This window comes from Phocoena sinus, chromosome 10 (assembly GCF_008692025.1).
Source record: "Phocoena sinus isolate mPhoSin1 chromosome 10, mPhoSin1.pri, whole genome shotgun sequence".
NCBI lineage: Eukaryota > Metazoa > Chordata > Mammalia > Artiodactyla > Phocoenidae > Phocoena > Phocoena sinus.
Genome location: NC_045772.1, coordinates 11,067,666 through 11,092,865, shown reverse-complemented (window position 1 = coordinate 11,092,865; position 25,200 = coordinate 11,067,666). Strand labels below are relative to the sequence as shown.

Sequence of the window (25,200 nt, the reverse complement as noted above, 5' to 3'; positions counted from 1 at the left end):
GCGGGAGTGGGGGTTCTGTCTGGGTGGGGGGTTTCAGAAGCCCCGTACAAGCGCACTCACACAGGCACACATGCTCACACCTCTGCTCACAGGTGAGGAATAATGGAACCAGAGCCTAACTGGCTTGCCAGGCTACATGTGCACTCTGATACGTTTCTCCAGGACTCGATAAAAGATGTACTTCCCTGGCAGTCCAGTGGTTAAGACTCCGTGCTCCCAATGCAGGGGGACCAGGTTCGATCCCTGGTCGGGGGACTAGATCCTGCATGCCACAACTAAGAGCCCTCGTGCCGCAAGTGAAGATCCCGCAGACCACAATGAAGATCTCACGTGCTGTAACTAAGACACGGCACAGCCAAATAACTCCAGTGGTTAAGACTCCACGCTCCCAATGCAGGGGGACCAGGTTCGATCCCTGGTCGGGGGACTAGATCCTGCATGCCACAACTAAGAGCCCTTGTGCCGCAACTACATATCCCGCAGACCACAAAGAGGATCTCGCGTGCTGTAACTAAGACCCGGCACAGCCAAATAAATAATTTTTTTTTTAAAGATGTACTTCCTCTCTTTAAAGAACATAGTAGCAGTTGGCAGAGAAGAATGCAAGGATGGAGGCAATCACTGAGTGCTAAAAACCATGCACAATAATTAGGTGCAAGCATGTGATAAACTGCAGAATTGTGTGGCCCAGAATGAGGTGGGAGGGGCTTCCAGAAGTTCCTAGTGAGCTGGGTACCAGGGAGGCTTCTGGGAGCCAGTGCAATGGTGCAGCCCCCTAGGGAGGCTGGTTCCTGTCCACTCTTCATTCTCACCCTCTTCCCCTGTCAGCCTCCACTCCCTCTCACTCCTGCCTCTTGCAGCTTTTCCCCATTTCTGAACCATGAAAGGCTTGAAAAATCACATAGGTACTAAATGAAACTGCATATGCCTTTACCTTGTGAACCAGCCATCCCACTTCCAGGAATTTTCCCTGAAGATACACCTCCAACAATAGGAAAACACTTATGCATAATTGGGTTACTTGTTACAGCAGTACAGTATTTGTCATTGTAAAATATTGGGAACAACCTAAATATACGTGTATAGGAGAATGGTTAAATAAACTCTGGTACATCCACACAATGGAGAGCTGTACAGATGTGAGAAGAGTGAGGAAAATCTCTACAAAATGATGTGGCCTGATTTCTAGGCTGTATTGTTAAGTGCAAAACGGCAGTGGAAAAGATGCTACTTTCTGTGTAAGGAAGAAGGGGCAATAAGAAAATAGGCGTGTATCTGTAATTCCTGCAAAAAGAATACAGGAAGAATAAACCAGAAACTTTATTTAATGAACTGACTACCTGTGGGGATGGGTGGGAACAGTGTGGCACAGATGGGGGACACCTTCTACTTTTCTGTATATGATTTCTTGCTTTTTTTTTTTTTTTTTTTTTTTGTGTAGGCGGGCCTCTCACCGCTGTGGCCTCTCCCGTTGCGGAGCACAGGCTCCGGACGCGCAGGTCAGCGGCCACGGCTCACGGGCCCAGCCGCTCCATGGCATGTGGGATCTTCCCGGACCGGGGCACGATCCTGCGTCCCCTGCATCGGCAGGCGGACTCCCAACCACTGCGCCACCAGGGAAGCCCTTTTGCATTGTTTTGACCTTAAGAACTATGTTATGTCTTGCTCACTCAAAAATTTATTAGATTAACAAGTATGTGTGGAATAAAATGTTAATACCAATAGAACAAGTAAACCTACCTCTACTTCAAATGGATAATATAACCACACTGAACAGGGGAAGAGAACTAACCCAGTAACTCCCCCCACCCATCCAAGTAACTCTTGAACATGGCTTTTTTTTTTTTTTCCGGCCGTGCCACACAGCTTGTGGGACCTTAGTTCCCCGACCAGGGATTGAACACGAGCCACTGCAGTGAAAGCACCGAAACCTAACCACTGGACCGTCACGGAATTCCCTGAATGTGGTATTTTGGCTATTTCGAATATATATATCCTCTCAGTCAAAAGACAGGAGAAAAAAAAAACCTGAAAATAAATATTGAACTCTTGTGAGTAAGTTTGTTTTTCACAGCGTTATGGGTTACCAGTTATGAAACTGTTACAACTGAGCAAATAAGTAAATGTATTGCAGGTACGGGGAACTGACATTTTCCGTATTGGAGAGAGGAAAACAAATGTGGAAAGGCTGAAGGCTAGAATGAAATCCGTGATGCCGGATTGGAATTGGAGGTATCAGTGTGAACTCAGGATTTCTGAGATAGAGATACGAATAGATGTGTGTACACGCGTGCACGCATGCGCACATGTTTCCTAACTGGAACTATTCCATGAGAGGGCCTGGAAGCAAAGAGCCTAGCTAGTACTTACCTTGGCTCTAAATACTGTTAGCATCGAAAGGAACGGGAGGTGCTGGGGTGGGGAAAGTCCAATGTGAGCCTGGATCATTTTGCTGTGCCAGAAGCTAAGGAAGTTCTGGCACAGCAAAAGTGAAGGGCAGGTGTCAAAAGGATACAGAAAAGGGGGGAGGGGAAGTTATTGTTTAGTGCAGGGGTTGCCAACCCCTGGGCCGCAGTTAGGAACTGGGCGGCACAGCAGGAGGTGAGCGGTGGACGGGCCAGTGAAGCTTCATCTGCCTCTCCCCGTCGCTCCCCGTCGCTCAAGTCACCGCCTGAACCAACCCACCAACCCCACCCCACCCTGTCAGTGGCAAAATTGTCTTCCAGGAAACCAGTCCCTGGGGCCAAAAAGGTTGGGAACCACTAGTTTAATGGATACAGATTTAAGTTTTTCAAGATGAAAAGGGATGGTGGTGATGATATGGCTATAATGTGGATATACTTAATGCCACTGAACTATACCCTTCAAAATGGTGAAGATGGTACCAAGGAAAAACTCGTCCTCTACCCTCTCAGGTTTGTGTTTTGGGGGCCAAGACAGAGAGAAGAGAAGAGAGTTTTAGTTGTTTTTTTGCTTTGTGGTTTGCAGGATCTTACTTCCCAGACCAGGGATTGAACCCAGGCCCTGGCAGTGATAGTGCCAAATCCTAACCTCTGGACCAGGGAATTCCTGAAAGAAGACAGATTTTAATCACAGACGTACATCTGGGAGTTCACAAAGAAGTATGACTCAAGGAGGGAATTTGGGGCTTAAATACTATTTTAGTAAGGGAAAGGGAAGGGAAAACAAATTACTTTTAGGAAAGATAAATGGGTCCTTAGTTTTGAGACAATGTCTGTTTAGGGGTGGTTTGGACTTGCAGTCTCCGAGGATAAGAGTCAATTTTCCCTGGTTGCTCCTGGAGAGGGGATTTACAACAAGTTCTTTTGAGATTTTGGGGAGTCTCTGCTTTTAGGCTGATAAAGTAGTTCAGGAAAAAAGCCTACTCTCAAATGCCTTCAGCTCAAAATAATTTTTCTGCCACAGTGGCATAATCTGGACCCCTTCAATGGTCAGTTTTATGTTAAGTGTATTTTACCACAATTTTTTAAAAAGGTGAAGCACTTTATTTAAGAAAGTATTTTTAAAAAAGGATACAGGGGCCAGCTTAGACGAGTTCCTATTGACCAACTCTTAGACTTTCAGCATCAAAATACAGAATAATAGTGACAGTGCTAGGGCCCCCAAGGACCCGGGCAGACTGGTGCGCCCCCTGCCGGTGAAGCCGAATCGCCGGCCACAGTCCCGCAGGGTCAAGACCGGCCGGGAGCCCACTGAGGCCCCGCCTGCTGGTGGAAGAGAGCAGCGCGCAGGCTGAGGGCATCCAGCCGGGCCCCGGGCTGGGAAAGCGGCACGTTCAAACCCAGCTACACTTTTGTGCAAACTGGAGAAAGGCACACCTCCCTCCAGACCCTTGGCTGCCCTTCCGCGATGCGAATGGCGCCCCCTGGAGTCTGCAGACATTACAGGCCCACAGTAGGGGCTCTTCAAGGGGAGTAGGGTCCGCATCTTCATTTTGGAAACGCTAAAATCGAGCGCTTGGGGCAGGCTCTGTGAATATTTGTTGACAAATTAGAGGAAGTTCCAGGTAAATGCATTGTAGCATACTTGTTACCTTATAGATATTCAAGTTTGTGGACCAATTATCTCTGAGCCCCGTCTGTAAAATGGGTATAATAATACCCATCTGGGCTGGAATACTTCTAGCCCAGGTGTGGCACATAGTAGGTGCTCAGTCATAATAGCTAACATTTACTGCATGTAATAACACTAAGAAGTATGAATAATGTTATGATGTAAATATTGCAAATGGTGTAAAGTGAGAGTTGAAGAGGTTACGTAACTAATTAGCGAGGTCTCACAGCCAGGGAACCATGGAGCAGAGATGCAAACTCTGGACCCCGGGCCTCTGAAAGCATGTTTGAGTACTTCTGGCTGGTCAGGACACACTCCCTATATGCTTGTTCTTCTGCTCAGGTGACCTGAAAAGGTGCTGACTCAGAAACAACAACCTCCACTCCAAGGTAAGAGGCAGAACTGTCAGCCAAGGCAGGGAAAGGAGTGGATTTGATGTAAAAGAAAAACCACACACAAAAAAGGAAGAGTTGAGACTAATCAGAATGTTCTGACATTCTGAACGTGGGGAAGAGGAGTACCGAATCCAAAAAACCCAGCAGGGACGAATGACATCTTAGTCGTGGAACTGACAGCAGATGTGAACAAAACCCTCAGATGTGGGGGACGCTGATTAGAAGATGAGAAGTTCAAAATAGGACACAGTGATGTGCTCAGGTGAGAACTTCAGCATGCATTTTCTGTTCCTTCAGCTCTATCTGGCAGTAGAGAGTTTCCCGGGTCCGTTTAGTTCTTGGGGGTTTAGCGTGAGGAAATGGCAGCCGCTCTGCTCTGGAAGCTGGGTCATTCGGGGTGGCCTTTCTCTCTGCCTCTCCCTCCGACCCCAGCAGGGAAGTGTTTGTTGGGTTGGTTCATCCCTGGCCAATGGGAAATGGATCTTAAGGGGCAGCCTTTGGCTCAGTCTCTGATCTTTGGCCCAAACGACCATAGACGGAGTGGCAGGATCGGCTTCACGAAAGCCAGGATTCACTGAGGCTTTGCCCCGACAGTGTGCTGAGTGCTCGTCATGTGGCTTCACGTGTTAGCTGATTGAATCCTCACAACAACTGCATGAGCCAGGTACTATTATTCCCAATTGAGATATGGGGAGCTGAGGTTCAGAGAGGTTAAGTAACTTTCCCAAGATCACCCAGCGAGCAAGCTTCAAAGCCTGGGCTGGCATCCTTACCTGGGAGCTTTGTGCCCCTTAATCACCTCTCTGTCCCGTCTCACTTTCAAGCCCTCTTCAGAGCCATGTTAAAAAAACACCCGAGAGCTGCTCTTCCCGGAAGGGGACAGCAGGGGGCAGTGCAACCAGCCGGCATTTGAAGTTCGGCTGTCCTCCAGGGTAACCAATCTCCAGAGAAAGTCTCTAAGGGATGCTTGGTTTTATCCTCTAAATGGAGAATACACGCATAAAACTATGAAGAGTACCAGTCTGTGATTACAAGCAGAACAGTCTGGGATTCCACGTTTTGTCAAAACCTCTCAGACTCACCTCCCCCAAACCGAAGCCCCGTCTAGGGCAGGGACCGCCTCTGGCGCCTTCATCTCTGTGTTTCGATGTCTGTCATCTAGTCGGTGCTCAACAGACAGTCATGGCACTGAAAGATGATTGGTGGGAGGGAGGGTGTTTCTTCAGGTGGGAACAGTTCAGATGCTTACTGAGGGGACGCTGGTGTCTAGGGATAGCTGGGGGTTTCTGAGGAAGGAAGTGGGTAAGACTGGATCATCAAAAGCCTTTCCCTCCACTCTGGGACCAAAAGTGCTGGCCTAGCCTCCCCGACACTTTCAGGACCCCAGCCCACGATGGTGATGAGCCCTGGCACTGGGCTAAGCGGGTCTGCACTGGACCACCCATGTGAGTGCAGTTTCCCCATCTGTACCTGGCGAGGTTAAGAACGCCTGTGCAAGGGTGCATCGAGACTCCGTGTTGTCTTGGACTTCAGAGTCGATGAGACAGGCTCGGAGGCCGGCTCTGCCCTTGGTAGCCGTTCCCAGCATCACTTAGGGAGGCCCATGGTCTTGGAGCCTCAATCTCATCTTCCATAAGATGGAGGTGGGAATAGGATCAATTGCATGGGGCTGTTGTGAGAATTATGCACGGGCTTGGCCTGGTCCAGAGTAAACCCTCCATCGGTGACAGCTGCTGTTGCTGTTACAGAATGCCTGGGACACGGTCTCTGGCATGTTAGATGAGTAAAGGGTGGCTCCTGCTATCACCTGTCTCCCTGAGCACACCTGTTACATGGGGTGATGCGCTTAGAATAGCATCTGGCACATAGGAAGCACTGAAGCAGTGAAATAAAATACAGCGGAAGCCAGTGTGAAGGAAGAAGACCGATCCCTGTCCTAAAAACACTCCCAGCATTGGGGAGTTTTTGTTCCATTCGCCCCTCCTAAGCCAGGACCAGTGACACCTGTGATACAGCAGCCCAGGGATCGTGTCTGTCCTCAGAATGATCACTGTGCAGTGGGGGAAACACAAGAAAACAGGATATGAGCAGGGAGGAGGAGGGGGCTCTGGGCAGGTCACCCCCATTTCTCCCTCCCGGCCCCAGGTTCTTGCCCCAACCCGACTGTGCACCAACGCCAGATTAAACTTCCCCAAGTGCCACATGGATGACATGCCTCCCTAGCTTAAAAGCTCCATGCTGTCCAAGTGTGCTGCGTGGTCCCTGCTCCTCGCCAGGAGAGGCAGCCCCAGGGGGGCGAGGGCTGGCCCGAGAAACCTGGGGTCTGCTCCACATCCGCTGAGTAATGCCGTGCAAGTTTTCTACGCCTCCCGGCCCCGGCTTTGTCACATCTGCAGCAACAGGCTGGGTCAGGCAAGCCCTGGGCTCCCGCGGCTCCATGATGCTACACTTCCGCCTTCTCAACTTTCACTCCTCATATGAACTTGTTCATTCAAACCGGCCCCCTCTTGGTCTCTGGGGTATGGCTCTTGTTCCTTGCTCTCCAGACTTTGCCCCGTCCTCTTCATCCACTGGAGCCACCCCCCCCCGAGAGGGCCTTCCTAGGTTCCTCCCCACCCTAGGCTGGGGACAGCCCCACCTGTCCTCTCCAGTCCACGCTGCTTTCCTGAGTATCACACCTGCAAGGACAGTTTTTGCTTGGCCCACAGGCACTGCAAATACAGGCTCCAAACCGACCTCCTCAACGCTGATCACTCCCCATATCTGCCTCTCCCGCTTCAGGGAAACACTGTTGGTTCAAGCCAGAAGCCAGGGCTGTCCGTGTGGCCCCTCCTCCTTCCTCCTCCTCCCTCCTTCCCAGTCCCTTCAACCTTCACTTCCGCCTCCCAAGTATCCACTGAAGCCGCCCACTCCTGTCTGGCCCAGTTGACAGCACCTTGGTTGGGGCTTCCCCACTTCTCACCCAGGTGGCCTCGTGGCTGGTCTCTTGGGGCTTCGAACCATCCCCTCTGCAGCCCCCAGAGTGATCCAAGTTACATATCTGAGCGCATCACTCCCTGCCTACACCCCTTAAGTGGAAAAGAAATAGTCCCTGCTCTGGTTTTGTTTCAGCTGACGGTGCTTGAGGACTCACCCACCAAGTGCCAGGAGTCCTGCTGACCTTCCAAGGCCAGTTCGTATCCTATAACCCATTTCATTCATTCACTCATTCATTTATTCAGTATACTAAAAGCCACGGGCTATGCCAGGTGTTTTACCGACATAACTTAATCTCAGCAATGTTCTCCAGTAGCAACTATTCTAATTCCCACTTTGCAAAAGAGAAAACCGAGGTCCAGGGAGGAAGTTGCTCAAGATCATACTTGGATTTGTGTTTAAGAGAACACGAGTCCCCAGCAGCAGAAGTCTAGCAGCTGTGACCCATTCCCTGCCGAGGGGAAAGGTTTACGGAGAAAGCAGAGCCCGAGGGGTAACGGAACCCGCCCCCCCAACCCCGCCACTGCCGTGCAGGACCAGGCTGCCCAGTGTGTGACACTGAGACCACTGAGGGGAGCCTCAGACCCTCCCCCCTTAATCCAGGACCAGGACCGAAATAGTGAGAAGGAAAGGAGGTTAAGGAGGACAGCGTCCCTTCAGCCCTTGTCCCTCCCTGGTCCCAAACCACATGAGGAGCTGCTCCCTTCCCACATCCTGCAGGGCCTGCAATAGCAGTCCCACCTCTGAGTTATCTGGCTCAGAAGGGCACCCACAGAACCAATCCCTCTTCCCCCTCCTGAGTTACAGATGGGTAAACTGAGACCTCTCCCAGCACTTCACCCTACAAAAGCCAGGATGAAAACCCAGTTCTCCAAACATTCATCCAGCACCCTCCTGACCCTTCCTCCCGAGAAATCTTTCCCGAGGAGCAGGAAAGGGGCCTTGGTGGTGGAAATGCACTTGGAACCCACCTGGGTTCATGCCAGCCTGCCACTCACCAGCTGTGTGAGTCCAGCAGGTCACTGCACTTCTGTGTCCTCATCTGTAAAGTGGATACAGTAACAGCGACCTCACAGTGCTAAGAGCACCAATGAATAATATTGGCTTGGCCAAACAGTTCGTTTGGGTTTTCCGTAAGATGTTACAGAAAAACCCCAACGAACTGTTTGGCCAACCCAATATAATAGATGCATAAAGCATCTGGAACATAGAAGGTGCTGAGCCAACTTTTAAGCCCGGCTGTGGGGTCCTGAAAGAATTTATGTGGCGAAAGAACCCAGCTCTCCTCACAGCCCCACCCCCAAAGGCAGAATGAAAGAATATTAGAAAACAGATACAGGTAAATGCTATAGGAATTTGGGGAGGGAGAAGTTCCTTTTCCTGTCAGCTGTTTGATAACCCAAACTGGACAAAGGGAAAACAATGTGGAGACCAAATGGGAGGATCGCTGGTTTGGGGTATCACTATTTTCCCAGTGACCTCGAACTTGACCTTCCCAAACACAGAGTAACTTGGCCAAAGAACTTCTTTACGAAACTCCCGTTTGTAGCCCTCCCAGGAAGGGCAGAGTAGGGCGGGGCTGGAGAAGGCGGGATAGAGGGCGTCGGCTGACCCTCACCCCTGGCCACACTCAGGCGGGGCGGCACGGACTACAACTCCCGGCATGCCCGGCGCGCGGTACATGCCCGCCTCCAGCCGCCTGGCAGGCAGGATGCAGACGCTGGGAAGAGCGATGAGGATGGAGGCCCGCGAGGCAGCGCCGCCGGCGGGGGCGGGCGGCTGGAGCAAGTGGGTGAGGCTCAACGTGGGGGGCACGGTGTTCCTGACCACCCGGCAAACGCTGTGCCGCGAGCAGAAGTCGTTCCTCAGCCGCCTGTGCCAGGGGGAAGAGCTGCAGTCTGACCGGGTGAGGCCCGCGGGGTGGGCGGCGGTCGGGGATCCTTAGCTCGCCGGAATCTGGTTGTCCAGCCTGGCCCGCCCGCGGGGCTGGAAACCCGGCTGGGTTTATTTCCGAAGAGCTGGAGGCGGGAAGAACTGGCCGGAGGAGGGGAGAAGGAAATGGATCGGAGAGTGAGGGATGTGCCCATTGCCGTGGCAACAGGACAACGCCGGGCTGCGCCCATTTGGAGTTTTTGAGCGCTGATCTGGGCTCCCAAGCCAGGAGGCTGATGGATAGGGACTCTCCCCCTCCTCTGGGGCTGTGGGAAGAGACAGACACCTAGGGCATTCTCTTCTGCCCAAACTGGACTCCTGCACCACGGAAGGAGTTACTGAGTCCGCTTTTCCCCGCCTCCCCGCCCTTTGGGGTATATGGGTAGCCTTGGGGTACAGGGAGCTGGGTGGAGAAATCCCGGGGTGCCTTCTCAGCTGGGCTTCATCAGGTAGGAGCGCTGGCCTGGGGCACCATTTCTGGGTTCCCGTCTCGGCTCTGCTGCAAACCTCCTGCATGACCTTGGGTCAAACCCTATCCTGCTCAGCCTCCTGTCTGTAACCCCAGAGGGCTGGCCTGGCGATGACCTCTAAGGCCCCCTCTCTGCTGTTTCCTGACCCTCTGATGCTGTGACCTTGGGCAAGTCCCCTCACCTGGTGATGTCTCCGTTTCCTCTCTGTAGAGTTTTACTGATGCCTGCTCTGCCTCCCTGCAGGCTGAGGGTATCCAATGAGATAGTGGCTCTTTTGGAAACTCGTAAACATCCCCAGAAAGCCAGGGGATCTGGTGGAGACAGTGTAGGGCTGGCTTCAGGGAATAACCTCTAAGAGGGACAATCCCTGAGCCCTATGCTGGGTCAGGTGCCACTCAGACCTCACTGGACGCTCACAATGCTCTCCAGTTATGGGGAAGAAGAGGGTGGCTCCGAGAGGCCAAATCACTGGCCCAAGGTCACACAGTCAGGAAAAGGCCGGGGCAGGATTTGAACCTGGGTGTATCCGACCCCAAAGCCTTTTTACTCCATCGGGACGCTCTGTTCTGGGGAAGAGCAGACACTCCACCCCCTCCTGCCCTCCCTCTGATCCTTTACTGGGACTGAAGTGAGACGTCAGGCAGGGGAGCGGGGCTCACTCTTCTCTCACTGCCTGTGCCCCTCACCTTTGTAGGATGAGACCGGGGCCTACCTCATCGACCGTGACCCCACCTACTTCGGGCCCATCCTCAACTTCCTCCGGCATGGCAAGCTGGTGCTGGACAAGGACATGGCTGAGGAGGGTGAGTTGGTCCCGGGGAGGCCGGGGCCCATACCCTAGCCCTGCCCTCTGCAGTCTGCTGGGGCCTCCTGTGGAGGCGCAAAGCCATTTCGTCTGTCCTCGGGGGACATCTGCTTTCTTCCATGTTTCCTGCTTCTTCTCATTCCTGACAGGACTGACTCCCAAAGCCTGTGTCCAGGCCGAGCCTAGGGACTGTGCCAAGGTGACTGGCCCATGCTTCCACTGGGTGCTGCTGGGGAGGTGACAGAAACACGGAAGCAGAGGATAGAGGGAGCCAGTGAGGCTGGGCAGGGATGCCCTTTCCCCTGGCCTTCTGGGAAGCCAGTTGTGGGTGGAGATGGCCATGGGGAGAGGTGTGGCTCTCTTTGTCTGGGTGATGGGGTATCTCAGATGCGTGGTGAGGGCTCACGTGGGTCCGCAGGTGTGTCGAGTGGGTGACTCCTCGCCCAGATCCGGCAGCCCCTGCAGCACAGTTGCGGGTGAAGGCAGGGGTGGGCGGAGCCTGCTCTCCAGCAGGGCTTTGGTCCCTCCCAGGCCTGGCTGGCTGAGGCCCTGTAGATGCCCACTTCTGGGCCCAACAGACAGTGGGGAGAAAGACCGGATGCCTGCCTGGGAGAAAGGCTTGTTGGCAGAGCCCCTGCCAGGAGCCAGGGGTGCCAAGTCCACTTTTCCTTAGGGCACAGGGTGTGGCTCTGGGTCACCTGACCCAGCCAGGCCAGCTTGGACATGTCACTTCTCCTTTCTGAGTCTCCACTTGTGTATATAAAGGAGGGGCGGTGTTCTACATTAGGGACATGTTCTGGGAAAACCAGATGTCATGAGTCCCGGGGCTTGTACCCTGGAGGTGTCTAGCACAGCCCCTCCCTCCTCACTTGGGCCCACGGTCTTCCCTCCTGACCCCTGTGGGACACAGTGATCTAGAAGCCGGGTGGCTCCCCAGAAGGCCACAGCTTCAAAATCAGAGCCCGCTGTAGGCATCGGCTCTGCGGAGCCCTACAGCTTTCCCGGCAGCCCCTGGGGCAGCAGGTACCATGGGCGTGGCCTGGGCCCAGGAGTAGGTCCCATGGGGAGGGGAGGTAAACACTCCAGCGTCACGGCCAACACCTGTTTACAGGTTCTGGGTCTGTCAAGCCCTGGCACTCCCAGCACCTTTACACAGGGCTAGAGCCCCGATGCAAGGGCCCAGGGGATCCAGGAGGAAACTGACTAGTTGTGTGACACCTGGAAAGTCACTTATCCCTCTGTGCCTCCATGCCTGCGTCTGCGGAATGGGGTGACGATAGCACCCACCTTGCTGAGCTGCTGTGAGGATAAAAGGAGCTAAAGCAAGTGTGTCACTTAGCACAGTGCCAGGCACTGCGGACCCGTGACGCAGAGTTAGTTGTCTGTCCTCTGCAGGGCTCCACGGGGGGCATCCTGGCAGTAGCAGTCGCTCACTGTGTCCTCTGTATTAGGTGGGTGTGGGCGCCGGGGACATCAGACATGGGCCCTGTCCCCGGGGAGCCCAGAGTCCAGTCATGGAAAGGACAGGAAGTGTCTCTGCCCCGCAGGAGCTTAGGGGAGTCCTAAGGCCGAGGGTTGTCCCGTTCACTGGAGAGGGCACTCGCTCAGTCTCTAAGACTCTCAGTCTCCGTAACTGTATGGGGACAGTAGCGCCTGCTTCCTCCATGACCCTGGGGCTTGTGGTGAGCACAGGAGGGGCTTTGCAAACTGTGAAGTGTAGTGACTGGGGAGATGCACGTGCACAAAGGTTATGCATTTAGGACGCAGGGGAACTTGAGTGTGAATCCCAGCTCTGCCGAGCGCCAGGTGTGTGGCCTTGCACAGCTGCTGCTTTGCCTGGTCCTCGGTTTCCCCGTTTGTTCAGTGGGGGTGATGAAAGTACCTACTTCCTGTGCTGAGAATTAACTGCAGTGAAGAGTGTGACATACCTGGCACGGTGCCTGGCACTTAGCGTGTGCTTCGTAAATGGGAACATGTAATCGGGAGCCACCCAAGCCCCTTCTCACTGTGGCATAGGGTCCAGTCCCAACGGGCCCACTGCCTCTGGATAGCCCCAGACTAGAGGGCTGCCAGCCATCCCTGGGCCACCGTGCTCGGCACAGCAGGGATACGGTGCCACTGAATGGCAGCCTCTCACCCCTACTACAGTGAGTGTGGGGCCCAAGGAAGGAAGTGTTCCCTCTTGCCTGACCCCAACTCAGAGGCTCATCACCTTTGTGTGACTGGAGCAGGGGGTGGAGGTGGAGGGGACAAGGTGAGAACGGGGCACGGGGGCAGTGGGAGTGACGGGGGCGGGGTGCTGCTCTGTCTGTGCCAGGGGTCCTGGAGGAAGCGGAGTTCTACAACATCGGCCCGCTGATCCGGATCATCAAAGACCGGATGGAGGAGAAGGATTATACCGTCACACAGGTCGGGGGGCTGCAGGGCAGGGGGTGGCGGGGACGGGGGAGGGGGGTCAGGAGGAAGTTTGGGAGAGGCAGAGCCAGTTTTCCTTGGGGAGGCCAAGCTCTCCTATAAGGGGAGGAGTGGTTGTCCAGCTCCCAAACTGTTCAGCAAAGCCCCAGACTGGGAGACGGACTTGGGGTTCTTTCCCTGCCTCGGCTCTGTTTGCTGTGTGACCTTGAGCCAATCACACCCCTCTCTGGACCTTGATTTCCTCTTGTGGAATATAGAGGTGCTGAGAACTGCCCACCCTTCCCTTCCTCCCAGGCAAAATGGGGTCACTGTGGAGGTACAGGGGGCCCTGTGGGAGGCAATGTGGGATTATTACATCGTCCACTTCATGGGCTCAGGTGGTCCCCTGGAGGTCACGGCACAAGCTTCTGGAGCTGGAGTTTCTGAGCTTGGACCCTAGGCCTAAGTGGCCAGGCTGTAGGAGGAGCTGGAGAGATTCTCTGCCCACCTTGGGGGAGACGTGGAGGGTGGGAAATGGGTAGTGAGGCACCGTCTCCCAGCCCCAGGAGATTGAAGAGAGGGTGCCCCGCGTCCCCTGGAGGACCCGCCTCAGTTAGTGCCCCAGGATGTCCCCTAAGCCCCTCCTCCTTTCCCACTTGTATCACCTGTGTTCCAATTCTGGCTCTGCTACTCTCTCGCTGGGTGACCTTGGGCAAGTAACTGACCCTCTCTGAACTTCCATGAACATCCCATAACTCCTAGGGTTTTTGGAGGGATTAAGTGAGAACATGCACGTCGAGTGCCTGGCACATAGTAGGTACTCAGAACATGGTTCCCATCTCCCCTCCCCCACTTCTGTCCTTCTTAGGGGTAGATGGTGGGGGGAGGACAGGTGCTCTTCCCGCCCCCGGGGTGCCTGGCACTCCCACAGGTGCCCTCCACGTCCCCCCTCTGCCTGCAGGTCCCACCCAAGCACGTGTACCGCGTGCTGCAGTGCCAGGAGGAGGAGCTCACGCAGATGGTCTCCACCATGTCCGACGGCTGGCGCTTCGAGCAGGTGGGCTGGGCCACACCCCCAGGCAAAGCAAGTCCCTCCCTTCCCGCAGCCCCAGCCTTGGGGTGCCCCATTCAGCCCTCACCCGGGGTCTTAAGACAGACTAAACAAGATTAAGAAAGGCCACACTTGGCAGCAGACTGACCAGGAAGGGGAGAGGAGGGAAGCCCCGGTGGCCGCAGGGCAGCTCCCGGGAATCATCTTTAATGGGAGTCCTCCCAGCAACCAGGTAGCGGTCTACACCGTAGTGTGTGAGTCTCTGGCCCCCAAGCGACAGCTCTGGTGCGAGGAGACAAGATCCACATAGGAGAGCGGAGGTCCCCTTGGGGCCACACCTTGTGTAACAATTCCATAGGCATAGATTCCAGGTCCCCGCAAGGGACGTGCCCAGTTCCAAGCGTTGCCACATTCAGGGCAGCCCAGAGCAGCAGCTTCCCATGAGGTATTTATGGTGACCTGTACTTCCTCCCAGTACCTATGCAGTTTACCAGCAGGAGAGATTTTTATCATAAACGGTGTTGCCCTAGTAATGCAGCTGACGTCACACCTCTCTGAGGTTTCCAGAGGATCAGAGCCAACAAGTTAACCCAAGGTCAAATTTGCCCTTAGAGAAGGGGAAGGGTTGGGTTACCCTTTATCCTTACAAGCTCCCTTGCACCTGGAGGTTGAAGAAGGCCAGGCTTCCCAGGATGGCCGGGCAGGATGGAGGAACTAGTCCAGTCCAGGAGCCGGAAGCCTGGATTCATATCTAGACCTCGCCACTGACATGCTGTGTGAACTTGAGCAAGGCGTATCTCCCTGGGCCTCAGTTTCCTAATCTGTGACATGGACCAGTAGTACTTCCTTTGCAGGAATGTTGAAAGACCTCCATAGAAAGACCATGGATAAAGTCCCTAGCCCAGAGTAGGCCTCTAAACATTGGAGCTAGCTAGCACCCTGTGAATTATTAGAAGCATTTAAGTCCATAGGACCCCTGAGAGGACTCGGGGTCCCAGATTCAAATCCTGAATTTGAATCCACATTCACATTCAGATTCTTCCTGGCTGTGGGACTTCACCACCTCTCCAAACCTCATCTGCCGAAGGGGCTGATTTTTCCTCTCTGCAGGATGAGGGCTCCTGGGGGCCGAATGAGACCCATCACGTGCAGGGCCTTTATCAGTCAGAAGGGGCCCTGCAGGTGTGGTTATTTTAGGGACCCCAGAACAAAGGTGGGGCCACTCTTGAAAGCCTAAGGGAGTCTTTGGCAAGTGCATGGGCTCTCAAAGGCTGAGCGGGCGTGTCAGGGACCGCTGGCGTAAGGAACGGGTGACCTGTTCTACCTCTCCTTCCAACAGTGAACAGAATATTCTATGGAGCTCCACCAGGTCATGCCAACCCCATCCTGCGGCCTGGTTCTGGGGCTGCCTCAGCCACATCTGGGACAGAGGGAGACAGCCTGCCCATTACAGGCCTCTGCCTGCTTTTAGGACGTTGCCTGCTAGATATGGGGGAGGAACAGCAGTGATAACCCTTCTCCGCTAAGGATCAGGTCCAGCCAAGCCATGTCGGGGGGCTGGCCCTGGAAATAGCCCAGAGCCATAGGCGGGGGTGGAGGGGGAGAGGACTGTGACTCTGCACCAGAAGTGTCCTCTGGAAACCCAGGGATGGCGCTGAATGGAACAGCAAGGTCAGGGCACAGTTGACAAGTGCCGGTGTCCGCCCACCCCGTCCCCTCAACCCCATCCTATCGTTTTCTCCCCATGCTCCGCCCCTCCAGCTGGTGAGCATCGGCTCCTCCTACAACTATGGCAGCGAGGACCAGGCAGAGTTCCTGTGCGTGGTGTCCAAGGAGCTCTACAGCTCCCCGCACGGACTGAGCTCCGAGTCCAGCCGCAAAACCAAGGTGAGCCCTCTGCCCCAGTCCCTGCCCTGCCCCGACCTCGGCCTCCCTGCCTTTCCTCCCTCCCCTCGCCGCCCTCCACCTAGCCATCCGAGCTTCTTTTTCCCTCCCGCTGCACACGCCTGACCCCCTGCTCACAGCCGATGCCATCCATCCCATGCCACCCACCGTCCTGCCTGCTCACGCCAGTTACCCAGGCCCAGACTTGGGGGACAACGAGATGAGATTATCCCCAGGGCACGGCGAGGGTGGACTTAGGTGCCACTTGGATGGTGGTCGCATGGTGGCCACGGGGCAGCGTAGCACAAGGGGGAGTGCACTGGGCTAGGGGTCTGGGCGTGGTGTGAGCGCTCTGCGTGACCTTGGAAAAGTCCCGCCCCCTCTGGGCACCTTGGTTGTGTTCTCAGAGGAGTGAGAGGGGTGGACCACCGGCTTGCAACTTCTGGGATCCAAAGGGCCAATTTATTTCCCAGGGGCCTGGGCTGGGGCAGGGAAGCCGAATCCGTTAATCCTGCCCCTCCCGCAGGCTCCCTCCCAGGACTCAGCAGCAGAGGGGTCTGGAGCCCTTGGGGTCCGGCCCTGTGTTTCCACCCTGGCCTGTGAGGCAGCGTCAGCTGGCTGGGGGGGAGGGGGCTAATCGGAGGTCCCGCCACCCTGGACGCAGAGCTGATCGGAAGCCTGAGGGGCCTTTGGTAGGACCAGTGGGGCAGGCAGCTAGGCAGGCTGGGAAGAAGGGAGACCGTTCCTTCTAGGAGCCTGTCCCTATGTGCTGGAGACTTAGGAACTCCGCTTCCCGTCTGGCCGTCTGCCTCCCTGGGCTGTGACTTCCCCTGCCCACCCCAGCCCCATGGGGGCCAGCGGCCGGCACGGCCTTGCAAGGGTGCAAGGTGAGCTGGCTGCTCCCGCGTCTCTGGGAGAGACCTCAGGACCTGGGGTGCGAGAGCCTGGTGCTGACATCTCAGATCTGCCTGGGCCTCCCCTGGCCTCGTTTCTGCTCTGGGTCGGTCCTCCTAAAACGAGGCCTTCCCAGGCAGCCCTCAAGGCTGCCCTGGCCACACACCCACCCCCTTCCTCTGACACCACCCCCCCCCCACCGCCTTGCTCCACGTCCCAGCAGCCAGGCCCATCCGTGAGCATCTTCAGCAGGACCCCACCCCCTGCCGGTTCCCCCAGGCCCCTCGCAGGCTTCCCCGGGGATCCGACAAGATGCCCCGGCTTCTGTGGCTGTAGCACTCCCCTCCCCGGGAGGTGCCCCTCGCCCGTCCCCTTCACGCTGAGATGGGGGCCTGCGGGGACAGCCACCAGCGGGCCCCGGCCCCCTCGTTAGCTCTGCGCTCTTTCTTCCCTGGGTCTGCCGGCTGGTCCACAGCGCGCCGAGGAGCAGCTGGAGGAGCGGCAGCGGCAGGAGGTGGAGGTGGCACAGGTGCAGGTGGAGGTGGAGGCAGATACGCAGCAGAAAGGTGCAGCCAACCCCCGAGGAGAACGATCGCTAACAAAGGCCGTGCCTCCCGCCGGCTCCCCGCTGGAGCCCGCTGCGGAGCCTGGGGTCCCGGGACGGCCGGGGGGCGGGCCCTCCAGGGTTAGCTCAGCCACGTGCCTGGTGCCTCACCTGCATAACCATCCCTTCTCTCACTTTCTCTTTGCAGCCCAGTCATCTCAGGATCCCGCTAACCTTTCCTCCCTCTCACCACCGCCTCCTCCTCCTCCGCTTCCCGCCGGAGGTCCTGCCTCATCTCCATCCACCTCTTCTTCCTCCTGGATCTCATCTGCACCCTGCCTCTTCCCTCTCTGCCCCTGTCCGGGTTTTCTCTCTGCCTGCTCACACCTCCATCCCGGGGCTGCTGTGGTCCCAGCCTCCTGTGCCCTCCACCCAGGTGCCCCGGCACCGCATCCCAGAGCATCCCGCCTGCCGCCTCCCGCACCCCTTCTGGCACCTCCCGCCTCTGGGCCCGGGGCAGAGGGGCACAGCTGCATCTCCTTGGTGCCCGCCGACCCCGCCGGGCACATCTGAGGCCGGGCCACCCTGCTGCAGCGCCTCACCTCCTCACGTTTCCTCCTTGCAGGTTCCCGTCTGCGCCCCCTCAGACCTGAGGCTGCGCTTGCGGTGAGGGCTTCTCCTGGGCCCCTCGCCCGCCCCCAGAGCTGCCACGCCTGGTTTGTAGCTTGGCAGAGCTGGAGGCAGGGGCGGAAGCCAGGAGGGTGCTCATCTCTTGTTTTTTTGGACTTGAGCCGAACTTCCGGCTGATTTGCTCCCCTCCCCCAAGTCCCTCAGCCTATCTTGGCCTTGGGGATGAGGCTCTGAGATGAGACAAAAGGGGGAGGAAATTCTTTCCCACCTGCCCAGCAGCATCAGAGCCACACTGGGAAGGAGGGAAGGGAAACAGAAGCCAGGTGCCCTGACCTCATCCCTGCACACGCGGGAGCTTCTGCATCACAGCCTCGAGGCACTGGGTTCCCTATTTCTGCGGGGGTGGGAAGGACAGGCCACACTTGGATTCCCTCGGCCTAGGAGGAGTCAGCCGGAGCTGGCTGAGGATTGGGCTGTGGCAGAAAAAGCCCTGGCCAGGTGCCCACAAGCCCCCACTCAGTCTTATCTGCCTGCTGTCTGACCTTGGGCAAGTCACTGTCCTTCTCTGGGCCACAGTTGCCTCAAAAATGGGGACAGACAGCTGCTCTCTGTGACCTTCTGCCTGAGACAGTGGTGACCAGCCTCTGGGCCTCGACCCCCTGGCCAGAGCCTTGGCAGAATGTGGCCTCCTAGGCAGCCATCCCCCGGCCCAAGGTGGGGCATGGGGCCCCTGGATGGGCGAGCTGGGTCCTCTCCCCGCTTCCCCTCCTGCTCAGCTCTGAATACACTTTTTCTGGGCCTCAGCCCCCCTCCTTCCTCCCAGAAAGGACCTCGTGACTCACCTGACTCTTTCTCTCTCCCTCTCTCCCCACCCCTCCCTCCCTCCATTCCAATCTCCTCTCCGCCCTGCTCCTGGCCCTGCACTACCCCTTCCTCACCGGCCTCACCCTCTCATCCTCCTCCCGGTGTTCTGACCACTCCCCACCCCGTCTCCCTGCCCCCTCTTATTTTCTAGCTGTTACAAGCCAGAGGCACCCGGATGTGAGGCCCCAGATCGCCTCCAGGGACTTGGGGTTCCGTTCTGAAATCCTTTATTTTTGTACCGCGGGGTGGGCCCCCAGCCTGAGGCGGAGGAAGAGCTCTCCCCGCTGTCACCTCTGTCTACACCTGCGGGGCTGTGATTTACCCCTGCCTCCGGGGGCCGGGTGGGGGCCCACTGGGACCTCGCAAGGCCTGATGTGGGCCCTGGGACCCCTGGGCAGAGCCGCCTGCCGGTGGTCAAAGTGTGGCACTGTCCAGCTGTGTCTTCCAGGCCCCTACGTCCCCTCCCTCAGGTCCCCCAGCTGCATGGCAGATGCCCTCCCCCCGCAGCCCAGTCACATCACCTCCTTTAGTCTCCCTGTCTGTCACATGGGTTCACTTCCTGCCCTACCTACCTCAGGTTTGCTGTGATTTTACCGAGAGGAGCAAAGGTCCCCGAAAGCCCTCAGGGAGGGCACAAGGCGCAGACTCGGACCTGCCTGACCCAGGATGGAGATTGAGGGACTGGTGGGCAATGAAGGGCGTGGCGTTAGCGCTGTTGAAGGAGGGGATGGGTGACTCGACCTTCACCTTGCCCGCTCCCCGTGCCCCTGCTGTCTGTACTGCTGGTCGCACAGTGCCCTGGCCAGGAGGAAGGGAGGCATTGGTTCAGCAGGGGCAGCGGGGCCACTCAGGAGCTGGTGACAAGGGAAAGGGGGACACTCCCCCCTCTGCCCAAGGGAGAGTCTGGGGTGGCAGGGGCTGAGCAAGGTGCCCCTCCCGCGTTTATGGCCTCCCCGGCTGGATACTTGCTTCTCAGCGGTGTCCAACACCACCGTGTAATAAAACCTGAAGAAGCAGCCAGCCCGGCTGTCTCCCTCTCTTTCTCTGGGCCACGTTTGGGGACAGGGGCTAAACTTAAGGTGGTGTAGACAACCCAAGGTAATGGGGCTTTTTCATAAAGCCCAGGGACCCCGCCCTGTTGTCACTCTCCCGTGTGTGCTGGGGGGATGCGCATCACGGTTGCATCCTCTGTCCCGTGGCCGGACACCGAGGGTACCAGCTCTGCCTTGCTGGGTGAACTTTGGAAAGTACCTTCCCCTCTCTGGGCCTCAGTTTCCTCAACAGTAAAGTGACGGGGTGGACCAGGTGACTTCTGAGGCCCCGCCCCCTGGAGTCACGCAGGTCTCTTCTGGCCTCCAGGCAGACCTAGATTAGCTGGGGTGCTGAGGGGTAGGGAATTGGGCCTCTGGGAATCAGGATACCAGGTCCTCCCAAGCCTGGCTCCCTACGTCCCAATTCCCAGTCTCACCTCGCCATTCAGGTAAGGTGCTCTCCTTTCTGGCTTCACCCTGCCACCTCAGCTCCCTCCTAAGCTAGCAGGACGTCCCCTCTGCTTCCCGCTGTGATAGCTTCTGGTCACCTCCACCCTCTGCCCCAAGTCCTAGGAAATACAACCCCCAGTCTCCCCTCCATCTTCTCTCAGAGTCTGACGGGACCCCCACCCCGCCTGGCCAGTTCCTTCACCTCCCGGGTCCTACTGAGTGTCTGCCTGGCTCCCCAGCCCCGCCCCCCAGCAGTTCAGCGCTGCCGGGGGACATCTCTGCAAAGCAGTGCTCCCCTTGACCGAAGCCTCCCCAGCCCGCTCAGCAGGCTGGGGGGACCTCACCATTCTCCCTGGGGCCACTCGGCTCTCTGAAGTTGACCTCGCTTTTTGTGTCCAGCTTTGCTTGCAAAAGAGTCACCAGGAGCCTTGTTAAAAGGACAGATTACCCCCTACCCCCTAATTCCTACTAATTAAGGCTGGGGTGAGGCCATGAATTTGCACTTTAGCAAAGCACCCTCCAGCAGTGTTCTGCTCCCCCTCTGAGATCCCTGAGAGGCCACCCGGGGTAGTCCTGCCCTCACCCCAAAGGTGTCCCCCCCATAGCGTCTGCGCCATCTCCACAGGCAGGACCCAGCGGGTGGAGGGCTCTCCACACGTGGATGTGATGGCCGTTCCCTGTCTACCTTTGAAAACCCTCTCGACACTAGGCCCCCTCCAAGGCTCCCCCGCTTCCTTCTCCTCCCAGCTAGGCTCCAAGAAAGACTTGTCCGCCCTTGACACCCCGCTTCCTCACCTCCACCAGGGCCCGGCCCTGTAGGCCTCCCTGACCACTCCCACGCAGGCCACAGCCCTGGCTGCTAAGACTCCATCCCCCTCAGTTGCCCTCAGCCTCCTACTCCGGACCCGCACGTCTGCAGTCTGTGTCTCCCCCACCTCCTCCGTCTTCCCCGGACCACCTTCCTTGCAGGGCAGCTCTAAAATCCCTCCTCCAAACCTCTCTCAAGCTCCGCCTGCCTCCTGGACATCTCCCTCCCAGAAGCATCCCAAGTTCATGACACCTTCCCAGAGCTTTTCTCTCTCCAGGTGCCCTGGGTGGGAGTGGTCCTGGGTGACTCCTCCCTCACGTCACCCCATCGACTGGGGCACCTGGAGGACAGTAAGGGTCCTTCAACCCTATGTCCATCCCCCTTGCCCTGCTCGGTCCAGGCCCCATCCTCTTCTCCCTGGAATTCCGCAGTGGCCTCCTTACCAGCCTCACTGCCTCCCACTTCCTCCAGACTGGTGCCGGTGGTGGTTCTAAACTGGGAATCCATACTGTGTCAGTCACTTCCCTGCTCTAGAGCCTTCCACGGCTCCCCAGAGCGCCCAGGGTCAATTCATAGCTCTACTCCAAGCTCTTTGCCATCTAATCTCAGTTTGCCCCTCCCCATGCATTCCTTTTGAGCCCTACCGCCCACCCCACCACCAACCCTGCCAACCTCTGTTCCAACTAAAAACAACTTACTGTTCCCTAACAGGCCACTGACTTTGGGGACTGTTGCCCTCGCACATGCTGTTCCCCTGCCTGGAATGCTCTTCCCCACCTTGGCCACATTTGAACCCCAAGTCTCCTCCAGGCAGCCTTCCCGAGTTGCAGGCTACCCCAAAGCCCCTTCACCCTGGATCAGCATCCCCACCCCTCCCCAGATGAGGAGCCAAGTTCTGTGCAGCTCTGTGACCCCAGTGCGGCCCTTGGCACGTGGTAGGAGCCTGTGAGCTGCTCACTGAATAAATGACTCAGAATGCAGAGGCAGTGCCGTGCCAGAGGGGAAGTGGTAGCCTGGGAATCAGGAGATGGGGCTTCCGCTCCAGGCTCCACTCCTGACCCCTCCCTGGTGCGATCATGAGATTCTCTGCCCCTCAGCTTCCTTCCAAGCTTCCAGAAGGAGCGCATCACTTGTCCCAGCCCTCACTCTGGCCTGAGGGGCACCAAACCATTGCCTTCCTGGGGTTGCTCCCAGGACCTAGGCAGCTGCCCTGGAGGCCACCGCTGCCCCCACTGACCGCCCCCACCCCTTAGTCTCCTGGACGCTTAGCCAACAGGCTGAGCAGATAACAGGGGCTGCTCAGTCAAAGGCATGAGATTGGTGCCCGGGGCCCCATTCAATCCCCAGAACAGGACCTCGGGTCAGACAGCTTTATTCCACAGGGCAGCTGAGCTCACCTCCAGGTGAGCGTGGGCAGTGAAGGCCCGAGGAACAGGTAGGCGTGGGAGGACCCTGGACCTGGGGCTCCCCACCCTTTGGCCTGCAGTGGCGGCTGGCCCACTTGGCTGTCTCTAGGGCTCTGAGGGCCCTTCCTGCGGGAGCACCTTCCTCCCCCACCCCTCAAGTTAGGCCAAGGGCTTCAAAGGCTGGAATCTGGAGAGGATGCTGTCTGGAGAGGATGCTGGCCCAGCAGCCTCTGCGCTGGGGCGGGAGCAGGCGGGGGGCCCGGCAGCCACATGACTGCTGCTCGACCCTTGCCCACCAAAGTCAGCAGCGGAGGAAGGGGAAGGAGGAGAGAGAATCAGGAGGGGACAGGTTGACCTGGTGACCATCCCAGGCCCTCAGGGGAAGTCTCGACCACCAGCTGATGGCCCTTCTCCCTCCTTGTGTCCTCACTGGGGCAGATGTCAGGCAACAGGTTGCGGGAGAGGAGAGACACCACCTCCTGTCCCCATGGGGCCCTGCCACCGGCAGAATACTTGCTCCCGTGCCTGGTGGGCGCCCTGGGCTCTCTGAGTCCAAGAGGTGGGGGCCCTTGCTCTGCGGGGGCAGCTTCTCAAGTCAGCACCTGCTGGATCCAGCCAATCACACCTGTGATGCGGGTGTAGACGCCAAAGTAGTTGGGCCGGCCACAGCCCAGACCCCAGCTGACCAGCCCCGCCAGGAACCAGCGGCCACTGGGCTCCTTGCACACCAGCGGGCCGCCCGAGTCACCCTGTAAGAGGGGAAGAGACAGGGCCAAGTCAGGGTAGAGATATCCCCTTCCAGGCAAGGGTCCCGACTGCTGGGGGTGTTCTGAGTGACACGTCCCCTTTGGAAGCCTCTGATAGATGGAGGCGGCCCAAACCAGCTCAGCCTGGTCTCCAGCCGGGCCTGGCTTTCGCGGAAGCGTGGGATGTGTGTCCCCATGCCCTGCCCAGCCCCGCCTGCCTTCTGTGGGCTCTAGTCCTCTCTGCTGCCTCACTTGGGCAAAGCGCCTCGCGGAGGGCAAGGAGCAGAGCTGGGCTTGGGCCTCAGCCCTGCCCCCCTGGGGTCTCTTCTGATCTGGGGCCTGCAACCTGGAGCAAGTCTCTCAACCTCCCAAGCCTCAGTTTCCTCATCCATAAAGTGGGGACAGCCAAGCCCACCTTGCCGTGAGGCTGCAGCAGGCCCTGGGTGACATGAGCAGCGCCCTCTCTCCCCGATCTGGCCCATCCCGCAGGAGTCACCTGGCAGGCATCCTTCTTGCCCCTGCGGTAGCCGGCGCACAGCATGCGGGGGGTCACCTGGTAGCGGTAGGCCTCGCTGCACAAGTCCTGCGGGATCAGCTGCACGTCCACCTTCTGCAGGCCGTTGCTGGTGGGGCCTTCCCGGCGGGGTCGGGGGCAGAGGCGAGAAGATCTGAGGTGCCCGGGGCCCCCACTCTTCCCGTGGCTCTTCCTCTTGCATCTCAGGAGCCCCCTTCCTCGCTCCTGCTCTGCCAACCCTCCCATCCCCGCCCTCCATGTCTCCATCACTCTGTTCTGGCTCCTCCTCCGAGAAGCTCATGGTGACAGACCCCACCCCGACCCTGCCCAGGGCCTATCTGGACTAGGGTCCTCCTTAGGTCCTCCCCCCGCCACCCCTCCTGCTTGAGGCTTCTTGGCTGCCTCCCCTCCGCTCTGTGACAGCCCTGGGAGATTTTTCCAGAACACACATCTCACCCCTTCACTCCCCCCTAAAACTCGTCAGCGTCTCCCCACTGTCCAGCCAGCGCTTCTCCCGAGGAGCTTCAATCAACACTGTGCCTAGTTCCACCCGGAGATCCGGTCTGTTCGGCTGGGCTGGGCCCAGACATCTGTGCTTTTTCTCAAAGCCCTGATGCTTCGAGCAGGTCAGGAGGAGGACTCCTGGCTCCGGATCCACACCCAGATCCACCGGCTCCCCTCTGGTGCTGGGTGTTCTCAGGGCTCCCTGGGTTGCCACCTGTGCTCTCGTCAGAAATGCCTTTCCCCTTCGCTGGGACACTGCTGACCTATCCTCCAAGCCCGAGCTCAGCCCACCCTTCCTCTGGGCTGCCACTGCCCCCCGTACCTCCCCATCCGTGTCAGCTCCCCAAAGCATGTTTCCTGTTTGTCTTTATATTTCCTTTGTCCAACTCGATGCCCGGCATATAGCAGGTGCTCATAAATGTGTCATTGAATGAATGAATGAGGAAGTGGACCAATCCTTGTTTTATACTATTCTCTGTCATCCTCTTGGACGTGTCACTTTTCACCTGAGCCTCAGTTTCTCCGTCTTTAAATTATCCCTCAGTCCTGCCCACCTCCAGATTGTAAAGCACAGTACACATTTTTAAAGCCACCACCGCGAAGGGTGCAGGGCGTGGCTGTAGTTATGTACAGAACTGAGAGCTGGCCTCTAGGGATGGCCAGCTCCGGTCAGTGTAGGAGGGAAGGGGGGAAACTCATGTTTCTGAGAGGCAGCATCCAAACAGCAGGGGCTCTGGGGTCAGATAGTCCTGGGTTCTAGTCTCTGCTCCAACCCTCTCTGGCTGTGTGACTTTGAGTCACAGCTAAATGTCTCTGAGCCTCCGTTTC

The 25,200-nt window shown here is 57.4% G+C and overlaps 2 protein-coding genes across 14 annotated transcripts in view; one reads left to right on the top strand and one right to left on the bottom strand.

Moving 5' to 3' along the window:
• Positions 1 to 9,155: 9,155 nt before the first annotated feature.
• Positions 9,156 to 24,807, top strand: KCTD17 (potassium channel tetramerization domain containing 17). 11 transcript variants are annotated; one of them, XM_032646249.1, is made up of 9 exons: positions 9,157 to 9,351; positions 10,542 to 10,650; positions 12,970 to 13,061; positions 14,008 to 14,103; positions 15,859 to 15,984; positions 17,351 to 17,441; positions 17,628 to 17,702; positions 18,045 to 18,135; positions 19,065 to 19,271. In XM_032646249.1, exons 1-9 carry the CDS (start codon positions 9,157 to 9,159, stop codon positions 19,132 to 19,134), a joined length of 945 nt encoding a protein of 314 aa, XP_032502140.1. In that variant the 3' UTR covers positions 19,135 to 19,271. The 11 variants fall into 11 exon arrangements, with proteins under 11 accessions (XP_032502137.1, XP_032502138.1, XP_032502140.1 ...); XM_032646246.1 differs by lacking the exons at positions 17,628 to 17,702; positions 18,045 to 18,135; positions 19,065 to 19,271 and adding an exon at positions 19,491 to 19,927 and having other exon boundaries at positions 9,156 to 9,351; XM_032646240.1 differs by lacking the exons at positions 17,628 to 17,702; positions 18,045 to 18,135 and having other exon boundaries at positions 19,065 to 19,927.
• TMPRSS6 (transmembrane serine protease 6) overlaps positions 23,170 to 25,200 on the bottom strand; it is a 36,709-nt gene continuing 34,678 nt past the window's right edge. For 2 of the 3 annotated variants that reach the window (XM_032646236.1, XM_032646235.1), the window contains exon 17: positions 23,206 to 23,987. In XM_032646236.1, the coding sequence (XP_032502127.1) occupies positions 23,656 to 23,987 (332 nt within the window). In that variant the 3' untranslated portion in view covers positions 23,206 to 23,655. Of the gene's footprint in view, positions 23,988 to 25,200 lie in introns of all 3 variants that reach the window. The other variant, XM_032646237.1, reaches the window with a different exon arrangement.